Source organism: Pelophylax lessonae, assembly GCF_965119305.1.
Source record: "Pelophylax lessonae genome assembly, chromosome: 10".
Taxonomy (NCBI): Eukaryota; Metazoa; Chordata; class Amphibia; order Anura; family Ranidae; genus Pelophylax; species Pelophylax lessonae.
In genome coordinates, this window is record NC_138777.1 from 111,593,828 (window position 1) to 111,620,847 (window position 27,020).

Genomic DNA, 27,020 nt, shown 5'->3' on the forward strand with positions numbered 1-27,020 from the left:
ATTCAGAAACCTCCATGCTGTACCAGGACAAGGACCTCTGTCAGAAAGTTGAAGATGCCAAAGTGCATCCCTTCTGAGCTGAGACAGATTATTCTTGCATTTTTCGTGTACAGTGACCAGACCAGAGCAGGGTGAGGAAAAAACAGCTGCTATCCATCTGCTTCAGGGAGCCACGTCATCTTTTTGGTCCATGGAAATTGGGAAGAGGGTGGTATGTTAGTTAATCCGGATAACCATGTGTGTGAGATTTTTTTTGGACCACCATGAACAGACTAAATAGGATGAACAAAAGGTTAAAATGGTTACAAAAGAATCTAAAATAGTGAAGGAACACAAAATAAAAGTGTATGTAAACCCTAGACAAGAACTTGTGCCTTTTTTTTGTTATATCTGTTTGAGAAGTGAAAAAAAAAAAACCTGTTAGTTTTGTCCGAAATCTCGCAAGCTGGTACTTTCCTGTACTCTTCTCCTATGCACGTGGTGTGATCTGGAGATGCATTTATAGGCTTTTTCATGAACTGCAGTTGGCACTCCTAATGCATAGAGCGGGTCCTGGATGTCAAATTGACAGCCACGACCTACAAGTTACAGTGCACAGCTGTTCTTCTAGTTCAGTGATGTCGAACCTTGGCACCCCAGATGTTTTGGAACTCCATTTCCCATGATGCTCATGCACTCTGCAGTGTAGTTGAACATCATGGGAAATGTAGTTCCAAAACATCTGGAATGCCAAGGTTCGCCATCACTGTTCTAGTTTATTTGGTGGGAGCAGTGGCTCCCTATTTGTAATTAACTCGTGACACAGGTGCTGGCCCATCCTGCCTGCAAGCACAATCGCATCTTTCCAGAGCACATTGGATTTTTCTGGATGCTGCTATGTAGATTGCAAAGAGAGCTTGCACAGTTTTCTGCGTCAACCTCATGACTGGTCCAAAATGTGCAGGCCATTGTGACCAATGGATGCTCAGGTCACAATTTTGTATCGTAAAGTATAGTTTGGTGGCTCCCAGTCCACTTCAGAAGTAAAATAGTTATGTGTAGGAACACTTGGAGGTACTCGTTCTACACTCCTGTGGCCAGTGAACCATAGTGTGAGATATCAAAGGCCCATGTTCATCTAAATAAACTAGTTGTAACACCTTGTTCCTCTTTTTCTGTATCCTTTTATAGTTGTATACATTCTTGAGTGTAGATATACATTATATGCTCATTATACAGTAGATGTGCTGAAAGGATCAGTGCACATATCCTTTTTGATGTTCTGCCCCCCCCACCCCCATCATATACTTCACTCCATCCTGCAGCTGGCTTCACCTGTGCAGTCAATCCGTATACGTTTCTCTGGGGCCATATCTCAAGGCAGGATATACTCAAGCAATTGTGCCATAGGTCTACGGGGATCAACTTTGCAGTTGAAGAAGAATGTAGACATTGCTGCTGGTTGCGGGCTAAAGTTAGAAGTACATTTTAGGGTGGGGGTATCTTTTTTCGGGGGCTGGGGAAGGATAACTGTACTTTGTTTGAAAGTGCCCTTATCCTTTCAAATCTTGTGAAGATGGCCTTCAGAAAAAGAAGCAACGCACATTCACTACGCCTTCTTGTTCTTTTGGGATGTTCTGATTTGCCTTTCAGGTGCTCCTTGAATCTGCAAAACATTTGCAAAACAACGAAAAAGTATAAAAATGAAAACTAATGCAGCCACAATAACTGCAAAGGTGCATTATATTCAATGTGGTTTTGAGCTTAGACAGGGCTGCTGTTAGAAATCACGGGGCCCCGTACAGACTACCTGGCAGGACCCCCCCCCCAAGAAAATATTAAAGATATATTTAGCTAAAATTACAACAAAATCACTATTATCAGACACAAATATAACATAACTCGCATAATTCGTGCTAAATCTAAAAAAAAAAAAACGATGTTAAATAAATAAAGAAGATGAGATGAGAAAAATATACAGGCTGGGCAGTTGGAGCTCAGTGATCAGAGAGACAGAGAGAGAGAAACAAAGTTACAATTTACAAATAAACTCCTGAGCAGAGATAAGTGCTGGGAGGGGGGCCCACACAAGGGAGGGGGATTAGTGAGGGACAACTGTCTCTTTCTCAACAGATAAAAGCTAATAGCAGGGAGAGGGACAGATCAGATTCAGGTGCGGGAGGAAAATTTCTGTATTTGTTGTCCATCACTAATCCTCCTCTCTGTGTGGGCCCCCCTGTGTGCTCGGGCCCCCTACAAGAGGGCTGGTGGTCCCCCCCTATCAGCGGCCCTGAGCTTAGATACAGTTTTTAGAATACCGGTACATTTCTTTCCCAGAGCATTTTCAGTCTCCTATGAAGTCCAACCAGAGACTTCTTGTGGAAGGTCTTTGACATTTGCTGACATGAACACAAACACAAGACTCTTGGAGATTGAACAAGTGTAAATTTTTCAACCACAAACCTTTTTAATCTGCTTATAATTTACCACTTACATGCAGCACATGGAGCTCTATCTAATAGCTGTGCTAAAAATGAACCTGAATAACAGACGTACCCCATTCCTACTCTTCTAGCACAGATGGGAACATATAAAAAATCTATTGTTAATCACACCTCACATGATGCAGTAGAACACTTGTTATTCAGTAGAAAAGTACCTCTTATTTTAACTTGGTGAAAAGTGCTCTGATTTTAATTATAGTCGACATGGATGCACTGGATCTACATTCTTATAGATTATTGGTCTTGTAACGGGTAGAAGGTATATCTGTATGAAATGCAAAAGAAAAAGGAGCACTATTAATTTTGGGGGTTGCACAAATCCCACTTTTCCAAGGCTTTTGGAGTTGACTGAGGAGGATTGTATAACTGATGAGAAGAACTGGTGTCTAGCATAACAGCCTATGGGTCATCTTTAACTAGCCAGTTCACATAGACTGGTAAAAGGATGCAGGCAGTGCTGGGCTTTCCAATCTGGAAATCTATGAGGAAGGCTTCGGTCGAAACACGTTAGAAATTATGTATTTTGCCATTGCTGTGTTTCTCCAGTAAAAGTTTTCTAACAAAGAAGCTATTGAGTTGCTGACTCATGCTTTGCAAATAGAGAGTAATGGAAGCATCTAATAATTAAAAAGTAAAGATTTTATTCATATAATAAACCATTTAAAAAAACACTGAAACATAATAGCGAATGAAAATTGAAAGCCATTGTAGTTCCTCTGTAAAGATAAACAAGAAAACCATAAAATAAATTACTTCACACCAGCGCACACAAGATAAATGAAGTTCGCGAATATGACAGGTTGTATAAATTGCTGTCATGATGTTCTTTTGAACTGTAAGCATCTAGCATGGACACTTGTCATGAAGAACGGAGAAAATAACCAATTTTTAATAAGACAGATGCTTGTTATTCAGCTGTATTATTCCCCTGCCTCTTGTCCTTTGTATCTAAAGAATACCTAAAAATAAATAAATTATGTTTTGCATTGTAGAAGTCTTAATATTGATTGGGTTTATCTTTTGATTATTGATTTTTCATTGACATTATAATCTGATATCAAGAAAAAAGTGGAAAGATGTAATTTACTTAATGAATGGTTCAACAAGTCACAAGTTTCATTTTTTTAAAAGTGTAACTAAAGGCTAACCTTTTTTTCAGATAGATTTAATGTAGGGTTATGTTGTGTGTGTTTTTTTTTTTTTTTTTTGCCATCTATGTCTCAGTGGGGAGATTTCCCTTCACTTCCCGTCCCATAGCCAAAGCAGAATGTGAGCGTAAATCCCTCCAAAGTGAGATAATTGCAGTGTGTCACCAGAACTAGTATCCCTATTGGAAGATTTCCCCTCTATTAGTGCGCTGATGTTAATCCAAAATGTGGGATTTTCTTTCACTATCGATGATAATGGTAAACAGGACAAATAGAGTAAAACTCCCTAAATGGGGCATAGACCGCAATAAAAACTGACAGGTGTTCAAATCTCTCTCCAGTCTATTTACAAAAAAAAATAGTTTTGGTATTAGTTACACTTTAAATTCTTGACCCTCCTGTATATAAGGCCCTATTCATGTGGGGCAGATTCTGTTATGATCAGCTCACAGATCCCCTGCTGATCAGAGCAGAGTGGGTGACTGACATCTGTGTCTGCTGTGTCCATGGACATGGACAGAACTCGCTCTATAGGCAGCCGGCAGTAAGCTGACTCTGCCATCTGTTTATACAGGACTACCCTCCATTCTGATCCACCTAAACGGAAGAGGACGGATGTAGGCGAGACCTTTTGCTAGGAGCTTTGTACTATTGTTTAGATCGGCTTTTTCAACCAGGGTGCCTTGAGGTTTCTTCGGGGGTGCCTCAGCAAAATGCCTAAAAATTGCCCCAAAAGTTTTATACAAGGCGGTGGGCGGTTGATGCCTGCCTTTTAGTTGCACAAAATCACTGGTTTTTATTGTGCACCATTACGACCTTCTAGCTGCCGACCTGCTAACGGCCAATGGCATCATCAGTTGATAAGGAGGCTGTCCATCGCCAGCATACCATGTTTGTTTGACCCTCCCCTACCTCTCTCCATAAGTTTTATGGTCATATAAGCTAAGTGATGGAGAAAAACTGAGGAAGAAGAGAACATTGAAATGCTAGTCAGTACCAGCTTTCACCTCCTATATATGGGAATGTTGCTGCCAGACATGGTAGTAAGTCACACATGTGCAAGTCACAAGCAAGTCTCAAGCAAGCCCCAAGTTACTGTGGCCAAAAGCAAGCAAATCAAGTCGAGTCCCTGCTAGAAGTTAAACAAGTCAAGTCATTTATTTTGGTCAAGTCACAAATCAAGTCAAAATACTGATCTACCCCAATTTTCACATTTAAATCAGTTAAAAGTCAGTGGTCAGTAAAGGTTTTGTTTTATTTTCAACATTAAAGCGGAGTTCCACCCTCAAAAGTGACTTTGGGCCATCCTCTTTCTCTGTGTTACCTGAAAAAGAAATGGATAATCAAGATTTTTTTTCTTGTTTACTTACCTTGTTTTTGAAGAAAATATACTTACCTTCCTTCCTCTTCCTCCCTCTGGGGACACGGCCGCCGCCACCACTTCCCATTTGCGTTGACTCCTGGGAGCTGAATGTCATCACTCCCAGGAGTCAATGCGCCTGCACCGGCCCCGCTCGTCGGTTCCGGTGCAGGCGCATCATTCCCTGCTAAACAGCTTCTGGGCATGCCCAGAAGCTGTGCAGGGAGGACGCACCTGCCCCGGAACTGACGAGCGGGGCCGGTGCAGGGCATTCTGGGACGAAGAGGACACCGAAGAGGACGCGCTGGCTTCAGCTTCCCACATCTGAGATGGCAGCGCTGGACAAGAAATATTCAAGGTAAGTATTACTTCTAAAAGGTAAGTGCAACCTGGGACAGTTCAGAGGCTATCTGTTCTGAAATGCACTAGCCCTGACTGTCCCGGGGGTATTTTTTATCTCAAAAACGTTTTTGAGGGTGGAACTCCGCTTTACCAAAACTGCTTAGTGCTTTTTTCTTGGCATATTAAAAAAACACTTTGAACGCCCAAACAGATCAAAATCCTTCGTCCGGTCATGTTTCAACACCACAGTCACTAAAAGTATTTCCATCGTTAAACAGCCAGTGTCCTAAAATCAGAACACACTGAGGTGTTTTAAGTGACTGTGGTGTCAGAAACATAACAGGCGCATTCATTTTGCTTTAACACATCTTGAGAAAATGAAAATATTTAATAACTTTAAAAAGTAAAGTAATTTTGAGTCATATGTCTCAAGTCAAAGTCAAGTCTCAAGTCATGAATACCAAGTCAAAGTCGAGTCTTTTATTAATTTTAGTCAAGCAAGTCTCAAGTCCTCAAACTGGTGACTTAAGTCAAGTCATGTGACTCAAGTCCTACCCACCTCTGGTTGCGGTATTATGTAAAACTGTTAGAATAGTTCTTACATTTGTGGATGGGGTCTCTCAAGACTGTCCATACATTTACAGGTTGCCTTGAGACTGTCCATAATTTGGGAGGGTGCCTCAAGATTGTCCATCGTTTTAAAGGGTGCCTTGACTTGAAAAAAGGTTGAGAAGCACTGGTTTAGATATTGGAAATGTTGAGTATTCTGGCTAGATTTAATTTGGCCATTCACATGACAATCAAAATACCCTGAGGGCAGCTTCACGCTATATGCGGGTGTGTGTTTAATCGCAAGCTTTCCTGCACCCACATCAAAAAATTGAAAATTAAAAAAAAAAACAATTAGATGGGCATCTCAGCAAACCCCATATACACAGATATGGGGAAAGGTAGATTCAGCCTTGCCCACTATGTAATTATATGTAAACCCAGTTTTGATTTTTAGTTGGCATTCCACCTAAAACGAATACTAAGTAAACTGGGCCATTTTGTGCGTTGACACTGGTGGGCTAAATCACCCACTGACTTTCTGTATATCGCCTATAATTCAGCCATGCATCATCTCAAATCCCTGTGAGGAAAAAAAAACAGCCAGTAGGTGTTTCTGCCCACTAGAATGTTTATAAAATTGAGCCATCAACTCTTTGTAGACCATCCCTTTTAAAATAAAACAACTGGCTTTATTTTTAATACTCTATTCGATGACTGATATTTTCTGTTCTGGTACAACTGCATTGGAATTGTGAGCTGCAGCCGTGTAATCTATCTGTTAGTAAAAGCACCTTTTCCTATTTTATTATTTCCATATACGCTCTGGCATGCATCGGGTCACTTAATCTGCATGAAGCTCTGATGGAATTGCTTCATAATTTTAGATCATCTTGGTAATGTTGCTGGAGCCAGCATGCAAACAGCTTGTGAGGCCTTTACTCTAGGTTATTAGCACAACTGTTCAGAGCCGAACTGGAATAAAGCTTTCTGCTTGCCGTAAAAAGGTCTGTAGCAGGTGAAATGGTAACTCTCAGATGGTCTTTATGAGGGACAACAGGATTCAAGTTCTAGTGCTAAACCACCTGTCTTTATTACTAGAATGAACATTACAAAATCTGTAGAGCTGCTTTCCTGCTTGTTTGTGTGTTTTGTGCAGTGTCCACAAAATATTCTTTTTGAAAAGATATATAACTCTCCTAGATAGTCTGTAAGGTGGTTATTTTAATAAAAAAAAAAAAAAAAAAAAAATTGAAAAAGATGAAAACAAGTTTGCAATGCTCATAGTGACCAATCGCCTTTTTTTTTTTTTCTTCTCCTTTACTTTCTTCTTTTCTTTCTTCTTTTTCATGGTTCATTATGCCTTATGCAAATTGTACGCTTTTACAGTTTGCTGTTTTTGGCTTCAGGTGTTTTTTTTTTTTTTCCTGCAGCCAGTAAACTCCCCAGCATGTTATCCTATGTGTCCATGCACACAAAGGCTTTTATCAGCGTTTTTTTGGGCTAGGGCATTTTTTGGCTGCAAAAAAACAAAACAACTAGTGAGTTTGAATTTTTTTTTTCAGCTGTAAAAATGCACTAACTCTGAAAAACGCAAGTATTCGCTGTTTATGAGCGTTTTTGAGCCATAAGCTTTTGTGGGAGTTTAGTTTTGTTTTAAAACGCAAATATAATATATAAGGTGCGCTAAATAAATGAACCATGCAAGTGAATATGCACAATATTCAATAAATAAAGTGACCAAATAAAGAAAATGTCAGCGAATGATGATAAATAAACCGTGCAAATGAATGAACACTTATTTTAAAACGCTACTGCAAAAATGCTGCAAAACTCATTCTATAGATAAAGCTGTGTACAGCTAACGCTACTAGCAAATATCAAAGTGGGTGTAGCGTTATGCTTGAATGGCTGATAAATTAATTGGCCTGTCACGATAAAAACTTTTAAATGCAATGACTCATTAATATAAAGGTGCACAGTAAAACCGATAGGTAAAAGATGATTGAATAATGTTGAATGTGCCCAATACAGTAGTGCAAAAATCCAATATGTCACTAAAATATGCCATACACAAAAATATTGATCAATAGTGCATTCAAAGGGTAACGATAATATCGTTTTCATAATGTCTAGTGTGCATGAGGCCTTTAAGTTGGTTGCCCTGGCAGTTTTCAGTTTTATGGCACATAGGGTGTTTTTTTACTAAAACTGGTGCAGCTCTGCATAGAAACCAATCCGCTTCCAGGTTTTATTGTCAAAGCTTAATTAATCACTTGCGCTCCAGAAGATTTACCCTCTTCCCCCCCCCCCCCCCTTGATGACCAGGCCATTTTTTGCTATACTGCACTTCGTTACTTTAACTGACAAATGCGTGGCCGTGCGATGTTGTACCCAAATAAAATTAGGCTATGTTCACATCTTGGCGTTGCTATTACAGGCGTTTTTATGGGCGTTTTTTCGGGCCTTTCGGGCGTTTTCGGGCGTTTCTTGTGCAGGCGTTTTTAGATTGACTAGAGAGCAATGGAAAACGCCTGTAATCTGCCCAAAAAGAAGCTCATGTACTTTTTTGAGCGTTGGGCGTTTTGCTCACAGCGTCAAAACGCTCCGATGTGAACAGGGGCCATTGAAATGAATAGGATTTGTCTTGTTGGGCGTTTTGAGAGCGGTTCGGCTTGCTTTTGTGCTTTTCCACTGCTGGTACCGCATGGTACAGTGTACGGTACGGTACGGTGGCGCTTTTCCACTGCATGGAACTGAACGGTACGGCTCTCAAAAACCGTACCACCTCGATTGTGGTTCCAAGAGGTACCATATCCCAGAATCCTTTGCATGCAGTCACTACTAGCCACTGATTGGTCAGAGAATCGTTGTTATCCCACCCACTTAATTTTAGTACTACTTTAGTGGAAAAGCAAACCACACCGTACCGTACCAAACACTTCCATGCGGTACCAGCAGTGGAAAAGCAAACCGGGCTAAGCAGGGCCGAGTAGAGCCGAGCCGGTACTTGCAGTGGAAAAGCCAATAGTTTAATGTACATCTAAAGTAAAATTGAACATGTATGGCCAGCCTTTGTGCTGCTTACTGGAAGTAGGCTTAACCCTTTTGGGACCCCATAGACAGAGGTGGAGGTTCTTTCCCACTTGAATATTTCTCTGAACCTCGAAATTCCAGGTCCCAAAAAGGAATTTATTAAGGTAGAGAGGACTGTAAGTCTTTGATCTGATAAACCCTCACCCTGTACGGTGAGAAACCCTGAGTACTCCAACTGCACAGGAACTCAACCCCCTTAAATGGACCACAACCCAAATATGGAGAAATAATATAGCGCCAATCCAGCACCTTTCCTCTGTGTTCTGTACATTGTATAGGCAACAGCAATACAGCATAAGAAATACCTGTGGCCCCTGGGTGCAGAAATGCTGACCTATTTTATTTTATATGCTCCAGTGAGCCTATGTGCATGAGCCCTTACTAGATTATTTATCTATGAGGGAAGCAGATTTGGAGTAGAAAGGCTATCAAATGTCTGTCCTTGATTTGTCAAAGCAGGTCCTCTGGTGTTCTGCTTTCCTGTCCTGGAGCTGAGGCAGCCCCCACAACCTCAACACAAGAACCCTTCGTGAAAGTGCTCTGTTGACCTTGTCGCCCACATTGCAGAGCTGCATGTGATCTTGCATGTTGGATTCAGGTTACATGACTCAGAACCAGCTCACCATGGGACCTGGTTTTTACAGCTCTCAGATATTTGATATCTTTATTGCCTCCATTCTCCCCCTTCAGCCTGGATAATCTTTTAAAGTGGACCAAATTCTGCAATTTAGGTTCTCTTTAATCTGCACTACAAACATGGGGAATAGTTCATTGGCTACTATGGGAAACACGGTTCTTCCAGAAGGTTTTGGTGCTGGGAGTTTGTTTTTATGGCTTTTTAGTGAAATTCTATATAGTGAGTGCATAAATGTTGTTTCTTTTTAGTTTATTGGAGATCTCACGCTGTGTATACATCCCAATCCATGTAACATGTCTAGAACTCTGTAGCGCAGTTTGATTTCCGGAGTTTCTCATTAAACAAAAATGCTTAGTTTGCATTACCTTCATTAAAACAAAATGATTGGAACATTTAAAAAAACAAAATGTGGTCACAGCACGGTAACAATGGCACTTGTAGAATGTGTGTGTTTGTGTGTATACACGCGCCCATGAGGAAAAGTTGGAGGTTGCCATTTTTTACCTTTCCTTATGAAAATGCTAGGTTTCTGGTTCTGTTTAATCCAAATAACACACACACACGTTCTACTTTCCTGCTCTGTGCAATGGTTTTGCATATAGTGGCTGACTATAGACACACATAGCTCAGCTCACACCCCCCCCCCGCCTTCCTCCTCAATGGATTTGATTAACAGCAGCAAAAGCTAATGGCTGCCTCTGAGCCTGTGAGGAGAGAGAGCGAAAGAGAGGGCACAGTGGGGGTGTGAACTAAACATGTTTTTTTTTTTTATCTTAATGCAGAGTATGCAATGCAAACCTTTTTAGCCTTTAGAACCACTTTAAACTGATCTAATGAATTTAGTAAGTTTTTTTTTATTTTTGGTGTCCCCCCTATGAGTTAAATGATAATCTGCTTGAGCTCTTCCCTCCTTCCCTGTTGACATAATCTGCTGGAGCTCTTCCCTCCTTCCCTGTTGACATAATCTGCTTGAGCTCTTCTTCCTTCCCTGTTGACATAATCTGTTTAAGCTCTTCCCTCCTTCCCTGTTGACATAATCTGCTTGAGCTCTTCTTCCTTCCCTGTTGACATAATCTGTTTAAGCTCTTCCCTCCTTCCCTGTTGACATAATCTGCTTGAGCTCTTCCCTCCTTTCCGGTTGACATAAACAGGAATAATCTGCTCTGCAGATGTGCTAGTAGGCAATGGTCTTTTTTATGGGTGTGGTTTCTTTAAGAGGATTGTTTTTGGGGTCCTATTTAACTAAGGAAAATGTACAGGTTTGTTGAATACTAGTCAGGGTGATATTCTGCCATCCCTTCATGTATATCCTCCTAGGCTTATCAAGTTATACTTCAACGAGTAATGTGCCATAACTCATAGCAACGTACTGGAACTCTGCATTAGTAGTCAAGAAATGTATGTTGATGATGATGTGTTCTGCATATACTTGCTGTCTGTCCTAAACTATTAAACAAAAAACTTAATTTGTAGAACAGTACTAGCCTATTCAACCTTTTGCTTCTTGATCTCTGTAATACTCACAAAGGCAGTTGAAGCATCAAGTGATTTACTAATTTTGGCAAACCCTCCATAGAGAAATAGGAGCATGGTGACTATGTACAGAATCATTAGGCGTCACCTTGAAAGTATATCCTGAAACTCCTAGATGACAGTTTAAACAAGTACTAAATCCAGTTATTATGTAAATGCACAAACCTCATAAATGTAAAAAATGGGAGGGTTTCAGCAGCAGAGGCGGAGCTGTCAATCTAGGAAGCAGTGGGCAGGACTAGGTGTGGCCAGGTGCTGATTGACAAGCTACATGATTGAGAATCCGTATTGATAATGCAATGACAAGCCAAGCCCACTGCAGTATTTTTTTTCATCCCACTGTAGCGCAAGCAGGCATGGCCTACATGAGAGTGGCAACTCTACTTTGCATTCAGGAGCAGTGCAGCATCATTGTCACCCCAAAACCGAAAGCTGCATTAGGTGGACTTTTCTAGCAGGATCAACAGATATTTGTGGTACTTTGCTGGTAGGCAGAGAGAACGACACTTACTTAAAGTTACTAAATTAGGACCCTGCATTCACTATATCTGGTCTCCCACAGTGCACAGAACATGGAAATCCAATTATTTTAGTAAATATAAACTGCTAAATACCTTTTCTCATCAGCAGTATATAGCAGTCTTGTGATTTCAGTTCCTGGTGAAGCTTGTAGGAGGAGTTTTCATACTGCTATGACTGCCCCTATCAGGATCCAGGGCTCCCTGACCCTCTGTCTGGACAGTGCTGATTGGCCCTGTGCTGATCACATGCACTCTCTTAAGAAAAAAATTAAAAACCTTCTTTAGCAATACACACCAAACTGAGCATGTGCAGTTCCAAAGGCTCTGTCTTATCCGGACATGTTTTGAAGTCAGTGGAAGTAGGGGAAGATCTGTGCAGACAGGATCAAGCAGCCTTTTTTTCCACAATGCAGAGGATTAACCCCTTAGGTTCCACAATGAGTATAACAAGTATGCTTTACTGCATAGACAGACTAATTTTACTGTTGTGGGTTTAGTAACACTTTAAGTGCTGCAGGACATATCTTAATGGTAGGCCATAGTTCTACTTTAAATAGAATACAAAGTCATAAAAGATGGAGGCTGGCATTGCTGCCCCTTCCTTTTAAAAATGCTAATTTTCCTGAGTGTCAGGCTGATTCAGCAGCTTTAGTACTTTTTCCTGACCTTGAATCAAGTATAAAACTTGCAGCTGTGATATCTCTCTAATTTCATCTAATAAATGTTTGGTCTGGGTCATTAGCTCCAAAAAGATTATAGTCCAAGTTAGCCAGACAACTGAAATTTTGGGAAGCTGGTCAACAATGGCAGTCCGAGTATTATTCAACACAGGTTTGTCTTTAATACTGGGAATCTGATGCGAACACAACACATTCTAATCAAGCTCTGAGGTATGCTGTCCCTTTAGCAGCAGCTTCATGCAGAATTGATCGTTCTTGCCGTTATATTACTGAGCTCTTCATTTAAGTCTGATCGATCTCCCTTAATACATGCTGTAAATATTTGGGCAGTGTAAATATTTCATGATATTGTTTTTCCAACTCCTATAATGAAGCCAAAGGAAAAGAATATGTTGGAAGTAATTTTATATTTAGCGACTGCAAGCATCCTTCTTCTTTTTTTTTTTTTTTAGATTACCTACATCCCCCTTTTAAGATTACCTACGTCTCCCTTTTATTCCTATTTGTGAAGGTAGTTGGATATTTGTAAATGCAGAATAATTTTTTTTTTTTCAGAATATTTTTTTATGTGCGCATTTTTTTACATGGGACATAAAGAATCACAAGTTTCTAACAAAAATAAAGCAGGTACCCATCACAACTAGTCTATTTGTATTGCATATTGTTATCTGGCATTAAAAAATCTAAGCGATAATTCTAATCTGGTACTATTCTCTGTGTCAATCCCATTTACTACAGGATTTGTAATTCTGCACAGCCACTCTTGTGATCCAGGTAGCACAGTTAGGTCCCCAACCACCACTGTAGCAGCAGCACAGCTTTGTTGGGACCATACCTCAGCCTGCTTATTGGGCAATGAAGGAGGCTTATATCAGGATTTAAATGTTTTTCATTTAAAAATAATACATAATGATTTTAATAAAAGCATAACTTAATTGATTGGTGTTCTTTAAATCTCTGCTTGACGCTTTTAACCTTTGTCCTCGTTGGGTGGCTCCTAAACCCGAATCTTCTTCCGTATACCATACATCCATGTTTACTTTATTTAAAGTGTCATGGATCTTGAACAGCTGTGTGTTTACATCTGTTTTACAAAAACTTTATTAGGTTTTTAAGTGTTATTACAAGGTAGGAAATGCAATCACATAAAGAAAATGCAACAACAGTAAGGGTAGAGTAGAAAATAAAAACAACATAAATAAGATTACCGATTGGAGCAGAGGTGACGCTGCAAGTAACATCACAAACTGTAAGGCACAAACCACATATTCATCTAAAATGGAGACTGGGAGAAGCTCCATCGGTAACATTACCATATGGGAGGTATGCACCGATGGGGCAGTAGAAGGTAGGGCACACTAAAGCCCAAGACAGGGGTGAAAGGTAGGAGAGAAAAGCGAAGTGTGCAGAAAGGCTGGTCGAGATCCACGTCTGGCGGCAAAGAGGAGAACGAGCAAGAGGAGGGATAACTTGCCTGGGAGGAAAAAAAGTGGGGGGGAGGGGAATCCCATGCGGGTCAGCTGGTTACTCCTTTTTTAAGTCTGAATGGCAGGCACGATCTTTATTGTATACTTGTATACTTTATTGTATTACTATGTAAGTAGTCGTATAATATACCTGAGGGGTCACTTGGGAAGCTGACTTTCACTGTAGTAGTTTGTGCTACTACAGTGATGGCAGCAATCTTTCGGGTCCAGGCTATTGTAATGTCGCCACCCTTTTTCTCCAGTTCGTCTTATTAGAATGCCTTGTATTTTATTGAAGAAATATACAATGCTGTCGTAAAAAAATGATGGCACTGCTGAGCAGGCCATCCCCTGTTATCAGTGTGCAATGGGGAAGCCGCTTGCAAAGGCTCTGGAGGATTGCGGCTATCACTGTAGTAGCGCCATTTACATTGATTTGTCAGCTCGTCTAGCAGCCCATCAGGTATAATATATGCATACTTAGGTTGGTCTAAACTGGACTAATGTAAATATCCAATAAAGATCATACCCGGAGTTCAGCTTTGAACAACTTTCCAAGAAAGGGATTATCCCACTATCTTGGTGAAGGAAACTTTTTTTGACTAGTCAAAAGCAGCCGGAATAAATGTTCTTACAAGTTTTACTTTATCGAAGCGTTCACTCTTTGATAAAGAGCTACTAATAGCGTAAAATGGATAAGAGCATATATTCCCGCTGGTGTGGATTAATACAGAAGTTTCCTACATTCTGATAGTGCTCCTTTCTATAGTTATAATGCTTTTAAGTCCCATGCCAAGAACATAAGTGTCCTATCATTTTCCTACACTCTCTGTAAGTTAGGTCAGTGAATCTTGCCACCCAGGTAGAAGGAGCTGCAGGTGACGAGACCTCAAGTGCTCAGTATGGATATAAAAGTAGAACCAGGGATATGGGGGCATGGAGTCAGTGTATTTTTACAACACTCTCATCTCACCAACTTCAGTTTGGATTCCTGTTTAGTGGAGTCCTTCTCATTCCTGTGAGCATCTTCAAACACCACTTCTGATTTCTTTGCTCCATGGATACTGATCTATTAATAACGTAATCCATGTTTTCACAAGTTGCTATAGAATCTGTTTTCTGCCATATATGTCTCTACTCTGATTCATAGAGTCTGATTTGTTGTTGATCTTATTAATAGGACTGTCTCTAAAGACCATTTCCCCCGATACTTGGGTCCTACGCAGGTAGCCTGTCACCTGGGACTTACTTGGCTTTAAAGCCCTTTTTTTCCTTGGTTACAAGTCTTGATCAGTCATGTCTGCATAAAATAACTCTCTGTGGGACATCTTTCCCTATCCGTTGTAATTCCTTATGGTAGGTGCTAAGATATGAATGTTTGTTTCATCAAGTCATTGCCGGTGGTAGGAAGTACATTGCAAACACCTGTCGTGACGGCTACAGAATAGGTGGGAGATATTGGCTGTATAGGAGACTTCAGATACGTCAGTGGGCAGATCTGCTTTTATGTAAGTTGCATGCCATAGCTGTATTAATCTTTTGTTACTTTATAAGATATTCTGCATAGAAGGAATAGTTTTGAAAACTGTTTTAATAGCAGCAGGTGGCCATTGTGTTTTTGGTGTTAGATAAAATGAGAGATATCCATTGGGCTCCACTGAAAAGAATTGTTTTTTCCTGTTCCACAAGTTCATAAAGCCTATCCCTTTATTTGTGCCAGTTTGCAGCCCTACTTGAACAGGAATTTGATATGATCAACATGTATAGCTTATCTAGCCGCAAGCTTTATGACCGTTGTTCTTGTCCAAGATGATGGGCGCTAAAATTGTCACACGCTGTTGAAGCAAGTGAGACAAATTATGTAAGCAATGTAAATTTTGTTCGGCCAAGCTTTTGATATATCTTCACCTGAACGGGTTCAGTGACCCTCAAATGGTAATTGAAGGTTTCTTTATTAAAATGTGCATTTTGTAATATACATAAATAAGAGAGATACCCATGCATTTCCCCAATATATATGTAACATTGCCTGGAGCTTATTGAAGCAGAATACATAAAGTTGGGAGCCTGAGGGCAGATTTTCCTGTATGCAGCCAACTTCTTCTATGTAGTGACAGTGAAAGGACACTGTAGATTGCCTTTAGCTGAAAAGAACTGATGTTAAGCTGCATTCGTATGAGCATAGCAATTGTAAATACAATGGGAGATGTGTCATTCTTTAAATGTATGGGAGCATTTGGTTAAACATTTAGTAAGAAATAACAACTCAAGAATTGCACAATGAAACCAGCATCGTTTTCCTAATACACGAATAAGCTGAAACATTAGTATGGTTTCTTTTCCTTTTTTGTTGTGCGCTGGCGCTCACATTATCTAATTATATAATTAGTCCCCAGCATATATGTATACAGAGCAAATGAACTGTAAAGGTATACATTCACTAGACTGGCTTTTTACATCCATTTTGCACAAATTTTGTCAGTTTTCACTTGATATGCAAAGTATTATGTGCCTACCTTTCTAAAGCCTAGTACACACGCAATAATTATCGGCCAACCGATCATCCGTTTTTTGTCCAGAGTGGTGTTTTGTTGGTTGGAATGTGCCTAGACTGCACACGAATTTTCGCACCCGACAAAATTCTACTTCAGAAGTGATGTCATGTGTTGGTTTGCTTTCTTTGTGTTCTTTCTTCTCTGAGCATGCCCAGTCTTGCTCATAAGATTTTTCCCTGTCGAAATCTGTACTAACTGCACGAAAATCGGCCGTGTTTTGACGGAGGACAAAAATTTTATAGCCTGCACACCAGATTTTTTTCGGCCGAAAAGTCGGAGTCGGTTGTCGGAAGCATCATACTAACAAGCCGAAAATCGGCAGATCGGTCGTTGGACGAAAATTCCCTGCCGATTTTCGTTGCGTGTGTACGAGGCTTAAGGTAGGTACATTTCTCTGACAGATGTAATGCTACACTGAGAGCAGTATCACCACCACCATTTAGGAAATTTTGCTTCAACAGATTCCGTCTGGTTTTCAGTGGCCAAAATTGCTCAGTACAGCACATGTTGATTTTTCTTTTTTCTGAGTCATTTTTTCCTTCACATGTTCAGACATGGCCCTGTTTATTATTTCTTGCTTGTTTGTATAGGCTGTATGCATGCAAAGCCAGTGGGTGTTAATCATTCTATAAACTAATTTCCATTTAAGTAGAACTATGAAGCTTGGCCATACATTCCATTTCAGCCACTTTCTCAAGAATGACCAATAGATGAAAGCAATTTGTCCAACGGTTTGTCATTTCAAGGGTTTCATTGAAACTGATGGTGGTAGGGTGCTGTGATCAGTTTGCTAATTTTTGCAGTTTATAATGCACCAAGTGGGTATAATTGCCTGAAAATAGTTGTGTATTTAGCAGCATTGATGCTTGAAGAAATGTTGGTAGCAATTGAAAATGGCTTGGGCTACATACAGTGAGGCAACATACACACTATTGTTGGGCAAAAATAGTTATGGTGTTTCTTTGTCTACTTGTAGCCACTATGCTTGGATCATGAATAGTCCACTGCAGCAAACTGTTTGTGACCGTTTTAAACACCTGAAATATGCACGTGCTTCCATTTTTGTCATCAAATTTAAGAAAACCCAGCCATTTGTTTGCTATATGTTTTGGTATGTGTTCCCATTCATACAGCATGCCTAAAAATGTTTTGTAAAAACATTTCTTACCATGTAGATGCTCCTCTGGAGAATGTGTCATGGCTAACCTCAGTTTTTTGAACAAGAGTGAGTCTGTCCCAGGTCTGTCTTTCTCAACATACAATGCAAAAAGCCCAGCCAACTTATAACTTGGGATAGAGAGTGTTCAAATCTAGTTACAATTAATTAAAATTATTTTCCTGCGTCCTGCCCTGGCCCCTCATCAACAAAGAGAAGTAGCTAGAATTTTTTCCTTGCTGAGGGGTACCAAAAAGGACATCTAATGGCGCTTTTCCACTGCATGGAACCGAACGGTTCGGCTCGCTTTTGTGCTTTTCCACTGCAAAGTACCGCATGGTACGGTGTAGGAACGGTACGGCGGCGCTTTTCCACTACATGGAACCTCGGTTGTGGTTCCAAGAGGGCCGTACCGGTACCATATCCCACAATCCTTTGCATGCAGCCTTGACTGTTTGTCACTACTAGCCACTGATTGGTCAGAGAATCGTTGTTATCCCACCCACTTACTTTAGTACTACTTTAGTGGAAAAGCAAACCATACCGAACTGTTCCAACACCATACCATCCGGTACCATGCAGTGGAAAACAATAAAAAAGGTAAGCTGCAATTTTTAAGTTTTTATTTTGTTAGGCTATGTGAGTGGGAACATGTAACAAATACAAGGAAGGTGTTAGGCTATGTGAATGGGAACATGTAACAAATACAAGCCAATGTGGCTGCAAAAGTGGAATTACACTTTAAGGCTAGGTTGATATATATGCGAATGGGATGCATTTTTAACCGCATTCAATTTGCATAACATACGAGTGTTACTGGCTTTTTTTTTTTCTATAAAAGTTTTATTTTATTTAAAATAAATGAACAAGATACAGCGATGATCAACATACATGGAATTCAAACGTAACACGCTTCTTGGTACATAAACATGTGAAGTTATTAACAAAGGTTTCGTTGTTACCGGCTTTTAATAGAGCCGGTTTCCACATGTTTGGGGAGGCTGCGGTGCGGTTTTAAAAAGGGTCCATTGCGTTTTTTGGGTCTGGTTCAGGCGGAAGTTTAGAGAAAAATTTGCAATTGAACCAGTGAACGTAAACGCACAGGACACCAGACTACAAACCGCAGCCACAAATATGTGAACCCAGCCTTAGAAGTGCTTCTGTTGGCACAGTGCTACTTTTAAATAGCAGAGAAAGGAATTTATGAAACGAGCTGCAATCGTTTTGTAAACCTGGCTCGTTATCTAATTTCTTCTGTTCTGTACTACCTTGCTGTGTGGCAAAGTTGATAAAACTCCCCTAAAGTGTTTTTTTTTTCTGCTTAAAATCAGTTTATGTTAAATAAAATTAATTTATTTAAAAAAATGACAAATCTTGCAGGTTTTCATTAGATTTTACAAATGCAGTGCTGCATTTAAGTTGGCTTGGAAGAAGCCAATGGAAAAAGTACTAATAGTTGGCCGTGTGTCATTTGCTTCCAGAGATTTTGCCATCTCTTTAGGACGCATTTCCTCTCAGGACAGGATCTGCTAAATACATTTCCGCCATGTGCATCCTGTAGCTTTTCATCTGCTTCCACTTTTTCTGAGCAAAGTCAGTGACGGGAACTGTTTTCAGGATTGTTCGGCTGTAGAAACAAGTTTAAGTCACGTTCAGGTTGATATTATAATGCTCCCTTACATTTCTTAGGTTACACTCATTTGTCTGTTTATAGCTGGATGCAATCTGAAAAAAACAAAAAAAAAAATCAGATTTCCTTTTAATGGAGCAGAGATGCTCATAAATGTTGTGTTCTTTTAGCATGGCTGACTCCACACATCTTTCCACTCTTACATCTTTTTGACATATTATATATGTGTCATTTACACTTGTGTGTTGCAGCAATGCACGCTAAAATTTGCATTTTCTGCAGTGCATGGCAATGACTATTTACTGTGCATTTACAATGGTATGAAAATAAGTGGAGATGCTTGAAAAGTTTTTGTTCCCCTAGTGCAGTGATGGCGAACCTTGACACCCCAGATATTTCGGAACTACATTTCCCATGATGTTCCTGCACTCCGCAGTGTAGTTGACCATCATGGAAAATGTCGTTCCAAAACCTCTGGGGTGCCAAGGTTCGCCATCACTGCCCTAGTGTGTCTGACCCCACTAATATTTCTGCTCTTGAGTCTAATTTGTGGTCCATTCACACCATTACATTGTGGAAATGTACAATAATGTGTGTTTCTGCAGCCCCTCTATTTGCATACATTATGAATGGCACTCCAATGTTTTGTACATTAGAGCCCAGCACACAGCAATGCATAACAAGGCATATGTCGTGTCATGTGTTGCATTGCTAAAAAGGTAACTTTGATCCATTGTGGTGTCTTGGTAGCCAATTCATAATAAATGGGCTGCCTTAACGCAACGCAAATGCCATAACATGCATTAACGAACATCAATGGAATTCCTAAATGTGAATCAGCCCTCAATGTGTAATGAATGTCCTATACACATGGGGCTGCATTCGGCAAAGCCTATGTACCTAGTAGGTGTGATACTAATCCACATTAACCAACGATTTCCGTTGCATTGCATCAGAGTTGTCGTCATTCTGCACAAACCCTTTGACTATGTGAATGCTTTAGAAGGGGTTGATTTATGAGTCCTTTTATACCTAATATGATGATAATTAGCCCATGTGTTGGGGATCAAATGACCACTCCATGTGCTCAAGATGGTCTTACATTTCAATTTAGTGGGATAAAGATATGATCCCATGCAACGTATGTCTGTATGTATATTTATACAATTTTTTTTTTTCCATTCACTTAACAAACACGAAGCTCGAAAAAAAAGCATTCTTTAAAAAGTCTCCAAACTTCCCTCCTCTGGCCTTTAATTTTCTAGATGAGGTCCAGCTGGTCCTATGCTCTCTATGACATCGCTTGTCCGATATCGTAGGTTGATTACACTCTGCTCCCTGCTGCTCTTGAACAGCAATAGCCTTGATTTCTGCTCTTGTATTATTACAGCAATTAGTCCCTGTGCATGGAAGAGTCCGCTTCTACACTCTAGCCAATTAGAGGTGCCGACCATTTGTATTTTTTTTCCTTTTTTAATGTGTATATTTGCATCCATTGCAGCAAATCAACATGTGTTTTTAACCATTTCTGGTTATCAAAGAGCTTCCAGCAATTCAGCCAGTGTATCTCAAATCTCTTTGTACTAAGTCAAAGGAATGCAGTGCCTGTTATGGAAGCTGGTAGGAAAGAGATTCATGGACTTTACAATAAATTACATTTTTTGCAAAATTAATACATTTACAATAATTGTAAGAAAAATGTCCAGAGAAATCCTATTAAATAAACTTGCCACAAGCATTAAACTGTGTATGCAATGAAAACATGCATAAATGAGATTACCTTCTCTAACGAGCAGGGCCCTCTGATTCCTCCTGTATTGAATTGTAGTGTAACTGTACTGTCCGCCCTCACATTAAGCGCTGCGCAAACTGTTTGTGCTATATAAACCCTGTATAATACCGTATATACTCGAGTATGAGTCAACTTTGTGTTTTTTATGCTGAAATAGACCCCTCGGCTTATACTTGAGTCACAGTCTCACTTACCTGTTCTCCGGTCAGTGCACATGCACCGCCGCACGGGAAAGCCCGTCTCCTGGGCAGACAGCGCATGCGCAGTGACGTGTTGGCGCCGGGCGGTGCCATTTTTAAATGTAAGGCGCCTCACCAAAAGGTAAGTGAGACTCCTCCGAAGCCCCTGCATCTCCTTATGAAATGCAGTGCTGTGGGCATGATACAGGAGATTCTCCTGTACCATGCCTGCAACACTGCAACTCCTGTACCATCTGTGCCATGCCTGTACCATTTCCTGTGCCATGCCTGAACCATCTCCTGTACCATGCCCACAGCCCTGCATCTCCTGTACCATGTCTGCAGCACCTGCACAATGCCCGCAGCCCATGTTTTGGGTCTCGTGGTGGTCCAGTAGCTGCTGCATTTCCCACCCTAGGCTTATACTCGAGTCAATACGTTTTCCCAGTTTTTTGTGGTAAAATTAGGTGCCTTGGCTTATATTCGGGTCGGCTAATACTCAAGTATATACGGTAATAATAAACAAAAAAACTGCCTTATAAAATAATCAGTAGGTTCATATTTCTTATAAAAAATGGCACTACCTAATGAGCATTCCTTTTGTTTAGGGAGGCATCCCTATTGGTCATTGAGCATATATTTTTGGTACTTCAGCTTTGTAAGATTTATAGAATCATACAGTAAATGTAAAGTGCTGCGCAAACTGTTGGCGCTATATAAATCCTGTATAATAATAATAATAAAGGGTGTGTTACCAGTGCAAGGGCTATTTAGCATCCACTGTTTCTAAATCCTGCCTTGTGCTAGAAAAATGACAGATGGAATCAATTCTGTAATGATCAACAGAGCCCTTGTTAAAATTAGAGGATGTAGGGTTACACATGTGCAGTTGTTGCTTGACATGCCTATTCCAATATTGTGCACTTTAGTAAATGTTTCTGTTCAAAAGAGAATGCATCAAATTCACTAAGTGATACTGTATCCATTTTTTTGTTATTTTTATTCTCCCCTGCCATATTTGGTGGAAGCTCTCCTTCCCTACACACTTTCCCTGCCTGAAACCTTCTAGGACATGCCACAGGTCCCAGAAGGCTGTGGGACCATTCACAAAGCACAGCACAGCTTGCGCATGCACTGTGAACAGCTGGCTGTGAAGTCGTAAGGAGTCCCAGCCAGCTGCCCACAGTTAACATGCTGGCGCTGGGGACCTGAAGACCCACGGAGCCCCGGCCCAGTTGAGGATGGCGTTGGATCCTTGGGCAAGTGCGTTTCTGTTTATTAAAAGTCAGCAGCTACAGTTTTTTTAGCTGCTGACTTTCAATTTTTGCAGAACTGACTGAAGCTCCTCTTTAATGTATTTTTAGATTTATGAGCATTCAAATTGAATATCTTTGTAGATTTTAAAGCTTTAAAAAATATTTTTGGTTGCATTCAATTGGTAAACCTCTGAAATGAAAAATGAACAATATAGCATATGAGCATACCCAGCTATAGTGTGTACTAGCTTCAATCCAAAGCACAGAGTGTGATTCTTATCCCTCCTTCAGCGCACACAGAAGGGTGATTGACCGCTTCACGCTGTGCATGTTTCCCCATGAGACTACGGTATGTAGAGGGGTGTGTGTTTATTCCCTTCACTCAGGTCTCAGATTACACTCAGCTCAGAAAAAAAAAAAAAACCATGGTAACCTATTCCATGAAAATCAGAAATAGTATATTTATTTTGGTAGGCATTGAATACATAAATGATTGATGGCTTCTTGAAGAACATGTTTCAGGCATATACCACTGATGGTAAATTTGACTGGTGATTTTTGCCAAGCCTATGGCAAATATGTTTTATTATTGATGAATTAAGTATTTTGGTGTGTTTTATCCAAAACTTATCGGACTATGATTCCACTCAAAGGCGGAAAGGTCAAAAGGTGTAACTGGGTGGGGAGGGGGGGGCGCTTGGGAAGGTTACTAGCAACAATTCTCTATAACCACCTGACTCCCGGGTGCTGTTTAAAATGGCATGGAAACAGCAGCTATGTATGTAAGCTCTATTTGAAACTGGCATCTGCGCTCATCTGCTGCTGAAAGGTCATCCAATCTCCATTCAGTTGGACAAAACCACATCAGGGAGGTACCAGTGGTGTTGCTGCGGCAGGACATGTAGTTGCTGGGTACATCTCTGGAGTAGATAACTGGTAAGCTGACTTCGTCAGCTGACAGTGCCTGAACCCAGGGCATGGTCCCTACATCTGGCAACATTGTAACAAAGTCAGTCTGAAGATGGTGAATCTGCTAATCTTTCCTTGGCTTAGCACCAATGGAGACTATAATTGTTGACCAACCAACTGATCAGGGCTTCATTTTGTTACATATTGCAACAGCTAGATTTTGATTAGGAAAATTTTCATACAGTGACATTGATATTGAAGATGTTAGCTAGGTAGTATTTCACTGCTCTGCATGCACATCATATTTCATTTTCAATAGATTGTATGACTTGGTCATGCTAGCCCTTAATAACTGCTTGGTATGTTAACACTACGTACGTTCCACATATTGATTTACCCAGTCTATATTGGCTGATCATTCTGTCCTAGGTGGTTTCTATTTATATACAACTTATGAGCTTTAAAATGTGATTTCTGCAGTAGATAATGCTGGATTTAAGAGAATAACACTACAAGATGTCTCTCAAAAATATACATAAAGAATGAATATTGCCTTCTATATAGGACAATGGGACAATGATAAAAAAAGTGAAATCCTAGGTATATGGCTTTATGTGGGAGCATGGCATGTAGTCTGTATTTGAGTGTGATATATATGTTGCTTTAAGTCATATATTCTGTTATTGATGTTTTGCCTTTTTTTTTTTTTTTTTCAGTGGAGGATTCTGATGACTTCAGTTTGAATTGGGATGCCTCACTAAACCAAACAGGTACTGTCATGCAGATCTTCTTGTATGTTTGTATTTTTTTGTATTTTATGTCTAAGTTTGTAACTCTGTATCCATATGTGTGTTAGAACATTAAATATGCTATCAAATAAAATCAATTAAAATTGTCCATTAAAGCATTTAGGCATTTATCCTATATAGCAGTTTTTCTCAATCTTTCCTACACAGAGGAACCCTTGAAAAAACTTTCCGATCTCGGGGAACCCCTTCTAAAAATGACTAAGTCTACAACTCATGGTTCATTCGTGTAATAATGGGAACTTGTGGTCATTGGGAAGAATTCCCCTTACAGATAGCTAAAAAAAAAATCAATGGTGTCAGTGGGAACTTATCTAAGAAGGATAAATTGCCTATTGCTCAAGGAACTCTGGGCAACCTCTGGAGGAACCCTAGGGTTCCACTGAGAAACCCAAATATATAGGATTAGTTATAGAGAATTACAGATCCACCAGGAAATTATAAAGTTGTTGTGGTTGGACCTGTGTTTCTCTACAATGGTTGTTACACACACACATACACATACACATACACACACACATAACCATTTAGTCAATTTTTTCTTTGTTTCAAACCATAGTAATCATGTCAGGAGTTTTGGAAATCGCAACTACTTCACTAATATAATATAGATAGTTAGGAAGTGTACAGTGGAACATTACAAATATTAGTAGTAGCTGTCATATATGGCAGCTTTTCTAGAATTTAACATGCATAAAATTGGTATATGGTTAGAATATTTTGAAATGATCGCATGAGATACTTAACATGTAGCTATGGTCCAAATGTAAAATTGTATATTTTATTACCACAATTAAATTAAAGATCTTTAAGTTTGCAAACTTGCTTTTTGAAGACCCCTACACATTTAGTTTCTTGAATTCTGTGAAATGTATTTACTATGCCCTGTGAGTAGGCTTTGCTGCGTCACAGAATTGACAAAGCTGACCTTCTGAACTACAGATGAAGTAGAAGTTTCAGGAAGTAAAGTCAGTACAGGAATAACTGTTTGCTGGCAGTAAGGTACCATGGGATATGTAGTCCTTGTAAATTGAAGTAGTGGAAATAAATGGCCAGGACAGGCAGAACTCATAACATGAAAGGAGATTTTTCATGTAAGCTTTTATGGGATTGCCAGAAATAACTTTTATTTAAATGTTATAAAATGAAAGCGTATGCTGGGATCATAGGTTTTCTTAAAGTGGTTCTAAAGGCTCAAGGTTTTTTACCTTCAGGCATTCACAGAGCAGGTAAGTAAAACATGCTTGTTATTTAAAAAAATAAAAGACTTTGGGTCCTTTCACACGGGCTTTCCGCCCGGCGGACTCTGTTTTGCTCAGCGGGGATCGATACGCCGATCCCCGCTGGGCATGCGGTTGACAAGTCCATCTCAGCTTACTTTGCAGAGACAGACCGGTCTGATCCCTGCACTCCTCTATGGGAGATCGGATGAAAACTGACCACCTGTCTGTTTTCCTCCGATCCTATCCAATCCTCCAGATGAATGGAAAATATGGTTTCCATCCATCTGGATTTTACGGGCCGCATTGGATCGGATAGCAGCGAGTGTGGAGATGTCACCGCTGACATCCGCTGCTCCATAGGGGTGTACGGTGTATGGAGCATCTGATCAGGTCTGCCTAAAAAAAGCTGGCAGGCGGACCTGATCGAAAAAGCCTGTGTGAAAGGGGCCCTTGAATTAACCATGTGACTGTAATGTTCAAACCTCAGTGAACAGAAAATAACTGTCACTTTTTTGAATTTATTCTGGTGTGTTGGCTTTGTAAATTGAATGTATAGTATAGTTGATTTAAAAATACTATTTATTAAACTATGTATGATTTTACCTTTTTAAAGCATATTTAAACTCTGCAACAAAAATGGAATTAATTGCATCTTTCCAATCCCTAGATGCATTTGTTTTTCTTTTATTTTTTTATCTTTATTTTAAAATGCCAGTAACACTGTACTGTATCTATAAAGGAGCTTTGTCCTCATCCTAGGACAAAAAATGGTTTAGGACTACAGAATACCTCCCCTTTTCATCATCTCTATAACATTGGTGGAGGTGTTCACTAGTCAATAGAGACTGCGAGGCACAATACTATCTGATAAAAGAGCATTATAGGAAGAGAGCACAGGATCTGTTCACTGGATTTTTGGCAGGGTCAACCTAAATCTTTTTTGCAGTTTCTGAACAGATATAACAAAGCACTTTCAAATGTATATTTAAAGGGTAACTTCACTTTCGTGGGGGAAGAAAAAGCAAATAAAAAAAATAATAATATAGCATATACAATTGTAACTCAAGTCATATTGTAATTTAAATGTTATTAAAAATATTATTTTTAATATGCAGCCGCTGTCATTTTCTGAAAATACAATGCAATATGGCTACCTGGAGGTGTTCTGTACAGAATGTATACTGACCACACCCCAGAAACATAATTTCCTGCTTGTGTGATTGGCTCACCGATTTTCCCAGAAGTCTGCCTAAGATACAAGTCAGATTTCAAGCATCCCCTGCAACAAAAATGTCATTTTTGGTGAGATACTCCCAATAGGAACATGTTGAAGACTGGCCATACATGTTCAATCATCTTGTACATTTTTCCTTTACATTTACCGAAAAACATATAATATGGGGTCAAAACTAAACAACACTTTCATTTGTATCCAGTTAGGCAGGCCCTTGCACTACATAGTTGAAGCTAAATCTAAAGAATACTGTACAGAAAATTGTTTAATATATGGCCAGCCTAAAGGGATGCAGGCCCAGCACATTTCCTCATTGGTGCTCTGCAGGTGCACAGCTGATTGATAACTTTGAAACCACTCCAATTTGACTCACTTTCCCACATGGGCACAGAGAAACACAGAGGGATTTCTTCAGAAAAACAAAAAGGTAGGAATCTGCAACAAAGGTTGTTCTAATCCTTGCAA

The 27,020-nt window shown here is 39.9% G+C and overlaps 1 protein-coding gene across 1 annotated transcript in view; it reads left to right on the top strand.

Annotated features, from left to right (window-relative positions):
• ZNF423 (zinc finger protein 423) overlaps window positions 1–27,020 on the top strand; it is a 394,330-nt gene that overhangs the window by 23,289 nt on the left and 344,021 nt on the right. Inside the window, exon 2 of the mRNA XM_082271171.1 lies at window positions 24,009–24,062. Coding sequence (XP_082127297.1) covers window positions 24,009–24,062 — 54 coding nt within the window. The remainder of the gene's footprint in view (window positions 1–24,008; window positions 24,063–27,020) is intronic.